The sequence below is a fragment of the Colius striatus genome, chromosome 4, assembly GCF_028858725.1.
Source record: "Colius striatus isolate bColStr4 chromosome 4, bColStr4.1.hap1, whole genome shotgun sequence".
NCBI classification, from domain to species: Eukaryota; Metazoa; Chordata; class Aves; order Coliiformes; family Coliidae; genus Colius; species Colius striatus.
The window spans coordinates 36,977,603-36,988,458 of NC_084762.1; the positions used below are offsets into that span (position 1 = coordinate 36,977,603).

General features: G+C 40.2%; 1 protein-coding gene across 1 annotated transcript; it reads left to right on the forward strand.

The window, feature by feature from the left end:
* The first annotated feature begins 433 nt into the window (after window positions 1-433).
* Window positions 434-5,198, forward strand: CBLN2 (cerebellin 2 precursor). Its single transcript, XM_010204466.2, has 3 exons — window positions 434-757; window positions 2,890-3,009; window positions 3,297-5,198. The coding sequence occupies exons 1-3, from the start codon at window positions 434-436 to the stop codon at window positions 3,492-3,494; spliced, it is 642 nt and encodes a 213-aa protein (XP_010202768.2). The 3' UTR covers window positions 3,495-5,198.
* Window positions 5,199-10,856: the final 5,658 nt, after the last annotated feature.

Consider the following 10,856-nt stretch of genomic DNA (forward strand, 5'->3'; position numbering starts at 1 on the left):
TGCGGGACTCCTCGCTGCTGGGGGACGGGAGAAAGAGAAGACGGGAGGAGCCGCCGGCAGACCTGTTGTGCCGGCTATGGCTGCTGGGGCGTGGAGGGGAGGGGAGTGCTGCCCGGCGGCGGGGTGCCCGGCTCCTGCCTGCCCACTGCTCTGCCTCACCACTTCCTTTGCCCTTGCCAGGCTGCTGCGCGCCGCCCACCCTCTGAAGAGGCTCCCTCGCCCCGCGCGTAAGAGGCGGCGGCGGCGGAGGAGGAGGCGAAGCGGACGAAGGCGCGGCGCCGGCCGCCGCTGCCCAGCCGCCGTTCCGCAGAGCGCTGGCCGAAGGGCGCCGAGGCGGCAGCAGGCGCGCAGCCCCCTCCGCCTCCCCGCGGCCGCCCGCCCGCCCGCCCGCATGGCGGCGGCGAGCCGGAGCGGCGGCGGCCCGGCGCTGGGCATGGGGCGGCGGCGGCGGGGGGCGCTGCCGGAGCCGGCGAGCGGCGGCTGCTGCTGCTGCCTGGCGGCGGCGCTGCCGCTGCTGCTGCTGCTGCTGCCCGCCGGGTGCCCGGTGCGGGCGCAGAACGACACGGAGCCCATCGTCCTGGAGGGGAAGTGCCTGGTGGTGTGCGACTCCAGCCCCTCGGCCGACGGCGCCATCACCTCCTCCCTCGGGATTTCGGTGCGCTCGGGCAGCGCCAAGGTGGCCTTCTCGGCCACCCGCAGCACCAACCATGAGCCCTCCGAGATGAGCAACCGCACCATGACCATCTATTTCGACCAGGTCAGCCGCCGTCCGCTATGCCTTCTCTGCCCCTCACCCCGCGCCCTCGGCTCCGTGCGCGAGCAACCCCACCCCTAGCCCCCGTGTGTTCCTCCTTGATCCCCTTCCATCTTTCAACCCCCACTCACTCCGTAGCAGTTTTTACAGCTCAACTCTCCAGAATGAGTTTGGGAAGTTTTTTTAGGTGGCTGCGGGGCTCTCCCGGGGTGTTGAGGGGGATGCCCCGACTTCTCGTAAGGTCCCATCGCTGACGGAGAGCGGTTTAACTGCGAGTTTATTCCTTGGACGCTTTCAGAAGCGCGTCGCAGCAGAGGGTTGCCCCGGGCAGTCGAGAACGACCCTGGGAAAAGTGTGCGCATCTCCCCTCCTGTCGAAAATGCTCCTTCTCGGGACAATGTGAGGGCAGAGATTTACCGATGACGAGTCCCCAGATCTGCATGTTCCGATTTGGCAATGTTACAGCATCTCTCAGGGGGAGGGAGTACTCTGAGAAAGAAGAGTGTGTTTACCGCGTTATCAGACGAGGCGAATGATGTCCCCGATGGGTTATAACGGAGCGATGTTGTCTTGCACGGCGTACACCGGGCAGAGCAACGGACGGGCCGGACTGGTCGTCCTGCCCCTTCACTGCGCTGCTTGAGTTCAGGAGCCCATGCCCTGTCATTCCGCTTGATTTTTGCGATAAAAAATACCTTTTTTTTTTTTTTTTTCCCTACCACTTTTTACTCCTGAAGTAGTATTGCAGATTCAGACAAAATTATCACACGCAAACTGTTTTCTCTGGGTTTGGGGGATTTTGTTTTTGGGTTTTTCCGTCTATCTGTCTACTTGTCATTCATCTGTCTGCTTGTACCTCCCTATGAGTTTTACGGCTATTCCCTGCCTACAAGATTTCGTAAAGTCAGATTCGTGTAGGTAAACCAAACCAAGACATAACAACAAAAAAATTTATTTGCTTCATATATAGCATATTTTAGACTCTGTGCCCTGCAATGCTCAGTTCTCAGTAGTGTGAAGGCATTCCTTCCTTGGTTCTCCCACAACAACCGAATAATATATTTTTTTATCCTGTCTTGGAAACAATGGGCGTTAGATATTTGGGAGGAAAAGCGCACGGGCTTGGGGATCTTGGTGATTTTTCTTCCTGTTTTGTATTTTCCTTCGTTAAAACAGCAATTGTGGCCCTCAAGGCGGACCGTGGCCGGGTCACTCCAGAGGTGGCACAGTGGAGCAGTCGGCTCGGGCTCACCCGCTTGCCGCACGGGATCGCCACTGGCTCGCGGGTTGTTCTGCCCTCGCTACCAGTGCCTTCAGAGCCAAATCAGGCTGCCCGTCGCTGGGGCCAGGAAAAGACAGTGAGGGAATGAGCCAGGGCCAGATCCTCCTCAAATAGGTGGGCTCCACACCGCCAGCCTCTGCGGGGACAGGGTGCAGCTGCTGCATCGGTGTGAAGAGGGATCAACTCAATCTCTTTTTCATTTGATTAAAAAAATATTGAAATATGTGGCAAATTAAGGTTGTTGCCTGGAAGGAGGAGCAGGCCCGCCCCAGCTGCCCGAGGAGGGTGCGGGCCAGGCAGCACAGCTCTCCAGGAAAAGAGGTGTGAGTTGGCAGATGTTGCTGTTGCTAAGCATCCTCTCATCTTTCAACCTCCTCTGCAGTACAGTTTTAGTTTTGGACACTACTAAACTCGAAGTCGGGTCTAATTTCGGCAGTGCTAGCTTAAAAACACACATTTGCATGATCAGTTGATGAATTTGAAGGTTTTTTTTTTTTCTCACTTCTTTCCCCTCCCTCCTTTTCCTTCCCCTCCACCTGACTTCTGTGACCTTTACTTTATTGAGAGTGCAGTGTGGACATTCACACTTCATCTAACAGCCTTTGGAGATAATTTTTGCTTAATTCAATCACTTTATGAACTGTGATGCTTTTTAAACGCCTCTGTAACTTGGCATCTTTCCCCTGCAGTGCACTTTTATATGTGCTGCAGATGCCATTTCGACTAGGCTTTATATTGGTCATGGAGCTCATGTAAGATTTTCACTGATGCATTTCTAAGGTGGGGTCTGATTTCTCTCTCTCTCTCTCTTTTTTGTTTTATTCTGGATTTTGTTTGTTTGTTTACTTTCCAGGTATTAGTTAATATTGGCAACCATTTTGATCTTGCTTCCAGTATATTTGTAGCACCAAGGAAAGGCATATATAGTTTCAGTTTCCACGTGGTCAAGGTCTATAACAGACAAACTATCCAGGTGGGTCATGATCTAAAGAAAATGCCATCTTTCCTTTTGATTTGTTTTTTTTCTTTTTTTAATGCTCATTTCTAGACATTAAGGTGCATTTACAAAACAAGGAAGTAAAGAATGAGACTGTACGATATTTTAGTTAAAGAGGTCTGTATGCATGACAGAAATCACATATTGCCTTACCTTAATTCAATGCCATTTCTAGTCTGCACAAAAATTTAGTGATATGCACAAAGAAAAAAGTCATTGAAAGTATTGGGAAAACTCAGATTCTCGCTCTTTGCACTTTTTAGGTAAGTTTAATGCAAAACGGCTACCCAGTGATTTCAGCTTTTGCAGGGGATCAGGACGTCACCAGAGAAGCAGCCAGCAATGGAGTCTTGCTCCTCATGGAAAGAGAAGACAAAGTGCATCTCAAACTGGAAAGGGGTAACCTCATGGGAGGGTGGAAATATTCAACCTTTTCTGGCTTCTTAGTCTTTCCACTATAAAAGGAGACCAAATAGGAGACAGATTCATAAGCTGGAGCAAGGATTAAATTGTTAACAACACCCTGGACTTGGCAGCACATGACAGTATTTCCAGTCACCCCATCAGACTGTCACAGTAGAAGAGTGATAACCTTCTAACTCCAATGTTTGCTTTGAATATTGACAATTCCTCAAGAACCTGCGCCTCTAATTAGTTTTAGACAACAGTGATCTTTAGGAGAAATGAAATTATCGACCTGAGCAATTTGTACCTGTGATTGTAAAGTCAATTTTGGATTTTATTGTTGACTTTCTTATTATTTTTAATTTTTTTTCCTGTCTTTCATTTTTTCCCTCTTTTTCGTGTCCCAAGGAGACAAATAACTCGGACCACACAATTGCTTTGTCAAAGGCTCGCTCCAGAGCCAGAAGAATGAAGTATTTGGCCCAATGAAGTATTTTTTTTTTTCCATGCTTTATTTCTTTGTGTTGTATAGCCTTAAGAGAAAAAAAAAAAAGAAAAAAAAAAGGAAAAAAGGAAAAAAAAATACTTCAGTCTCAGTCCTGTATTTTTCTGGGGGAGGGGGATTCTGGACATTACTGTGTCAAGAAGTGCTTTATCCAGTGAAGCAAAATTTGCACGATTGGAACCTTATTTGTTTTGTGTTGTTTGTATTTTTCATTGACTTTTTCTTTTTCCTGATTTTTGTTTGTGTGTGCTAAAAATGTAAGCTAGAGTGATCAATAAGAGCAAAGCACATATATACCCTGTAGCTCTAAGTAAAGCTAACCAGTGAACAATTCTGTCTGCACTTTCCAACTGATCTTTTTAGACCTATTTAGAGAGAGAAAGAGAGAGAAAGAGCGAGAGAGCTACATGATCCTTCAATTACAATCTGGAAACCAGTAAAGGAACTGACATTTCTGAATTGTCCTGACATTTCTAGAAGCAGCAATGGAGGCTTTGAATATCTTCTCTGACCATACCCTAAAATATATCCTTTCTTTGCATTGCCAAACATATTTTGGGTGCTTTTATCTGATACTTATTTGATGTATTTGTCCACTAATGCGTGAGTATATATTGTGTGAGCATGGAAAGACGGCAAAGCATACTAATCCTCTTCCAAATTAAATAAAACCATCTCCACTTGACCTTTCCATCGCAAGTATCAGAGGAATTGCCTCTAACAGCTTTGGCAGCCTTTGGGAGAGGTGCCTCAGAGGATGAACAAATGTACCAGAAGCTGCATGGGTGCCATGCATTTATTAGCTGTATGTGTTCTTCCCAATATAAATGGTCTCAGAGTTCTGAGGCTGGACCGATGTTGATATTGGAGGTTAGGAGAAGTTATTATCCCAATTGACAAGAAATAAAATATCAGACCAATGTCAATTGCATCCTTTTGCCTCATTCTCAATAAACAGATTTTTATTTTTTTTAATGAAGATTGGTGTATTAGTGTGCTGAGAAAAATCTTGCTTGAGGAGATCTAGGAAGATTGTTTAAGTTATTTTGTATTATTTTTATCTTAATTTATTTCATTGAAATATTTTGTCTTGCTATTAATCCCATGAGAGTGGATGTGTATAAGAATTTATTTTTGTCAAATCACTCCTCTGCCACAAAGAAATATAATGCAAAGGCATTTGCAGCAAATCAATGGTAGCTATGTTGTATTTTGAAACTATGGTGGACATGTCATTTTCATTGTAAATTTATCATTAAAGGGACAAAGTCAATTAAAGTCATATATTCTTAAAAAAACTTACCTGTGTTGCTTATGATACCTCAGATGACTAAAACATAAGCCTATGTAGTATTTCCTGTTTGAATGTATTTTCATCACTGATGTTTGTTTGCTTCGTTTGCTGAATGAAGAGGTTTCAGTTCTGGGTTGGTTTTTTTGGGGTTTTTTTTTTTTTTTTTTATGGGTCACATTTTCTAGTTCCTACTTGTCCATTGGCATGACTGCAATGTTTATAGTTGAAATATATCAGAGGGCTATGTTTAAATACACAAAATAAACCCCAACTCAGCAGCAACTATTTTCTATTAAAACACAAAAATAGTTAGGAAAGCAGTTGTCTTATTAGTAGATATTGTAAAACTACTTCTAAATCTGAGTTTTTGTGTTTAAAACTTGATCATGCCTTTCAAGCAAATAGACACCATGGTTAGTTCAAGGTCTCAAGTTTTCAGTTTCTATTACATTTATTTTTAAATTTGACTTACCATAATGATTTTCAGCATTTATCTCAGTTCATCTGTCTTGAACAATGCAATGACATCATAGTTCTGTTTCTCTCCTAATCCAAATGATGACAATTATAAGGCTTTTCTTGGACATATCCTTGGAAGTTTCTTAATCCACTGAAGCGGCAGAATCTGAATGTTTTGATTCGTGTATGTAAGTTCAGTAATTTTGACCATGTTTATTTTATAAAGCTAAATATGTTTATATGACAATGAGTCGTCTGAATTTAGAGGTCTCTAATATACTGTCTCTCTCCCTCTTCTACTTGTATGTCATTTGTGCTAAGCTATAGAGTTAAGACTGTTATATAAACAGTTAATTAAATGGAAAATGGACAGTAAATTCTTATTGTACGCTAATTACAATCATGATGCTTTTTAAAAAATCTTCTTTGCAATATTTATTTACTTTCTCCTTTTACTTAATTTTATGTATGAGTTTGAGAAGGTACAATATGCTTGTCATTGGAAACAGTAGATATTTTGGTATAAGAAGTGGATATCGTGATATATTTTGTGTTAGCGGAAGAAAATCTACAACAGCAGCACTACAAAAGGAGCAAGAAGTCTTATGTGAGACTAGTTAAAGGAGTCTCCCAGAACATTAAGAGTAGGCTTATCTAAAGCAATTTATGTAAATAAATTGATTAGGTAACAATCAGAGTTGGTGTACATTTCATGTTGAGGGACACCATAAGAGATAATGTGTAAAACACATACGATAATGAAGTGGACCAGATAAGCATGATAGTGGCTCTGGTTCCTATCAGAGTAATAACACAATATTCCTTCAACAACTTTCAAACTCTCTCATAAGCTGCAGTGTAACATGGCCATAAGATACTCCTATGAAAACCCTGCCTGGTTGACTGTTTACCTTCCAGGGTACAAGCGTCACCTGGGTGTTTTTGGCAAAATGTTTTGGTAATCTTTTTTTTTTTTTCTTTTTGTTTTTTGATAATATCGTTTAGAGTTTCTTCAGCATACTTTTGCCAGTGTAGAAACTGGGATCTGTATTAGGAATGAGAAAAACTCATCACATACTTTGTTGCCTTCCTCTAAGTTTTTTACTTTTATATCCATAGCTGGAACACAATCTTGCAGAAACCTGTGTACTCACCTCCCCCTGAGACTGTGGGTGTGATTGATGTGTAGTGTCTCTTATTACAGGTCAGCATCTTTCAAGCTGAATCTGTTTATTTTGGATGGGAGAAGGAGAGACAGAAACATGAAACTACCTAGGTGTTGAGAAGTTACATTGTTTAGTTTTCTGTTACTTTTTTAACTTTTAAAAATAACATTTTGTTTTTATTGACCAAACTTGTAACTTGGATAATCTGTCAAAGCAGAAGATAGGCTAAAAGGCTTGTTTACTGATGGAGTTATTAAAAAAAAGATTTCATGTCCTTGTGATGTGATATGCGTTTCTAGAATAGGCAGGATGAGACATAGCTTTGTTTAAAAATAAATGTTATTAGTAATCTGCTTCAATTCAGGATAACTTTCTGTTGTTTACAAGCACCCAAAAATCAGTGTCATTAATATAATTCATAGTTTTCATGGGTAAAGACTGTAGGCACAAATGCAGCTTAGAACAGCCAGCTTGAATAAAGATGGTAGGGACAAGTTAATGCAGCTGGCAAGCTACTTCCAGTTATCAGAAACAGGTGCTACAAGGTAATCAGTTGGGCCCTGGGTGATCACATTGACAGAAGTAGCATATAAGGAAGTAGCTAGCAGAGAAAGGGTGACTTTGAGTCAATTCTGTTGGTTGTACTATATTGCCTGTGTATGTCTCTGCATCTTTGAATGAATATTACTTGCACCACTACAACATTTGGTGACCCTGATATGATCTGCCAAATTTGTTGGATTAAGAATCCTTGGCAGAAAATCACCTGGATTCCTGTCTGAAAAGGCAAGTGAACTGATTAAACCGGTATAATGGGAAAGATGATGGGCAAAGAGGAAAACCCTATTGACACCCTCCAGCATATCCTTGCTGAGAAAGGGTTCAATTATGAAAGAGAGGATTTGTTAAGCCTTGTAAGATGGGAACAGGAAGTAGGTTTCTTCGTCTTCCCACAGGAAGTATATGAAATGGGACATTGGCAAAATCTAGGAGACACATTGAATAATGCTATTGGCCTGTGTAAACTAGTATCGTCCATTCTACAGCAAAAGACTTGTCAGCTAAAGTCAGCAATTCTACGTAATGGTTCTACAGAACTAAAGCAAAAGACTTGATGTACCCGTTTTTATTTATTGTTGAAAGGCCAAGAGGTGTCTTTGAGGCAATGCATTTCAAACCACACAGTGTCTTGAGCAGTTATTCCAGAATCATGTTCATTTTCAATTGTGATAGTAAGTAATAATAATTCATTGTAAAATATCCATTTTATTAATGGAGCACATTGTTTTTATTTGACCAGTCTTCATCTGTCAGATTGCTCAAAACAAAACATTATGATTACTGGTTAACTGTTAACTAGATCACACTAATAGATTATAAACCACTGAGAATGATCAATATCTATTGTGAGCAAAGTTGGACATGAGCTAGGTGGCTGGACAAATAGTAGGCAAACCTTTTGATCAGCTGCTGCTGTAATAAAGTACCAGTAAAATGCAAGTGCTTCATAGTAAAATAAATATAGTAATTTCAATGAACTGCTTGGTTTACTTAGTTCAGTAACATCCATTCCTCTATAGGGAGCTTATGAGGAACATCAGTAGTATTTGGCCTGAATTGTAGTGCTTGAATTTTGGTCATAATCTACTATTATGTTTACATTAAATATCAATGGCAATAATCAATGCAAACCCATAGTTAACAATTTTCCTTCAGTTTAAAGGTATTTCAATACTAATCATAACTCTGATAACATAATCAAAATCCTACAAATATAGTTTGAACACATATTATATGTCCAGTCTTAAAACTGTAATGATTATGGTCTTATCTGGCATAATCATGATCTTGTTTTTCATTAACCATTATCAATAAAATAAAAAATCCACTAGTTGTATTTTATACTATTTGAGTGTAATAATGAAAATACATGTCACATGCCAAGTATACCTAACATACCTCATTTTTTCCCAGGTGATATATGTTGAAGTATTTTAAGAGTTTTCTCTGCTATTCATCAGCAAAATAAAGGCGCCTAACTTCCTGGGTCTCTACAGATTATGTACCACAGATAATATAAATAATGTCCTAGCAAGACATAAAAAAAACCTCCCTATGAGTATTCTTATAAAATCTGCATAAAACAAAATAAAAAAAAAATGAACCCAAAAAAGCCACAAAAACCTGCATTAATGGAAATTCAGTTTGTATTGAGAAATGCTCCAAAACTCAGGAAGTATAAAAGTAAAATTTTTTATGTTACTGACTGATACTGATTCCATTGCAATAATGAATTGGTATTTTTACTATGAGAATTTTTAAAAAGAGCTTAAATTGTGTTGTGAGATCAAATGTACTAAAAAACCTCTTGTTCAGAGTATTGATATTATAACAGAAACAAAAGTTCATCAATTAGCTATTATGTAAAATTCTCGTTACATCTGATCTATTTTAATTAATTGAACCTACTCTGAAATGCTTTTATTTCTCTGTGAGTATACGTGCAAGTACATACATGTGTATATATATGTGCATATGCACATAAAACATCTTTAGCTATGAGTAGGTGGACAGAGATAGTTTTTTCATATATAGTTTGGCCTTCCTTTCTCTCTCTTACTCAACAAATGAATTGTTATTTTCTTTATTGTCATTCTAAACTTAAAACTGTGTATCATAGAATGGTATATATTTGCTTACATCCAAAAGGACACAGAGTAATAGTATATTTAAATGCTGAGAGCTGCCACAGTTTAGGTAATACTAGAGTAAAGTAGATCATGATTATTAATAAAACACTTTCATTGCCTCAAAGTTCTATTGAAAACTTTTGTGGCAAGTGAACCTATAGTGTTGTGTGGATGTTGCTTTAAAACATCAGTCAGGGAGATATCACAGACTGGAGGTTCAGTTTGTCCTTCTCTTGACACTGAGTACGTAACACAATAATTGTTCTTTAGTTTAAAGGTGTTTCAATAGTAATCATAACTCTGATAATGTAATAAAAATCCTACAGATATAGTTTGAACACATAAATACTTTACATGAATCTGTACAGAATTATCTTTATAGAGATATGAGAGTTGGAGATCAGAGTGCAGCTCATACATTTCAGACCACTGAACATGTTAGAAAGTGAGATAAACCCTTTGATGCTTTTCTCCTTGGTTAAGGAGTAGCTTACCTTCTGAAAACATGGAAGGCACATGCACTATTTTTTTCTGGAAGTAAAAACCCCCTTGCTTATTTTTCTCCATGTTCATCACGTTTGTCCATCACGTACTTTTTACCTCAGCAGTAATGTTTTTCAGAGCTTCATAGTTTATGTCTGAACTGAATGATTGAATGTTGATCTGCAAGTGTACTATAGCATGTTGAACCCATTAGCAGTAGGCTTTCCTAGGACATTACTGTTTGCCAGAATTACTGTAATTAAGGCTTAAAGTGTCTACATCATGTTTAGAAAGTGCCAGGCTCAGGATATTTGTTGAATATAGGCTGTACTGCTATGCTGTATATGTACCCAAGGCAGCCAGGTGCAGTGAAGGACAGTTTCAGGCAACAGTTAATTGACATAGCAAAGTACAGACTCAGTATCTCAAGAGAACCTTGGTGCTGGAACAAAGATGGCAAATCAGTGTATGCTTTGTTGTAAACAGTACACATGGTGAAGGAATCTGGACTGGAAAAGAGTGCCTAGCTATACATAACTGTTTGATAATATAGTTTTAATTATATTTGAAAGAAGTCTCCATACCATCTTGATGTTCCTCTACTGGACTTACTTCCCAGTGTCACTCCCTTTCCTGTACTTGAAAACAAACTGGGCAAGATTTACCATATGTGGTAAAAATGCCAAATATAGATTATCTTATTTTGACTACACTCTTGATAATAGATCCAAATATGTGATAAACCTTCATTGCTGCAAGGTTGCACTGCTGACATCATGATGTCGGGCTTTTTACCCCAAGATCTCTTTTTTTCTTTTTTT

What these genes read in the sequence shown, in the direction of transcription:
- CBLN2 (XM_010204466.2), top strand. Translation starts at nt 434, where the DNA reads ATGGGGCGGCGGCGGCGGGGGGCGCTGCCGGAGCCGGCGAGCGGCGGC. An exon ending in TGACCATCTATTTCGACCAG is followed by an intron (nt 758 to 2,889) that starts GTCAGCCGCCGT and finishes TTTACTTTCCAG; the next exon opens with GTATTAGTTAATATTGGCAA. An exon ending in ATAACAGACAAACTATCCAG is followed by an intron (nt 3,010 to 3,296) that starts GTGGGTCATGAT and finishes TGCACTTTTTAG; the next exon opens with GTAAGTTTAATGCAAAACGG.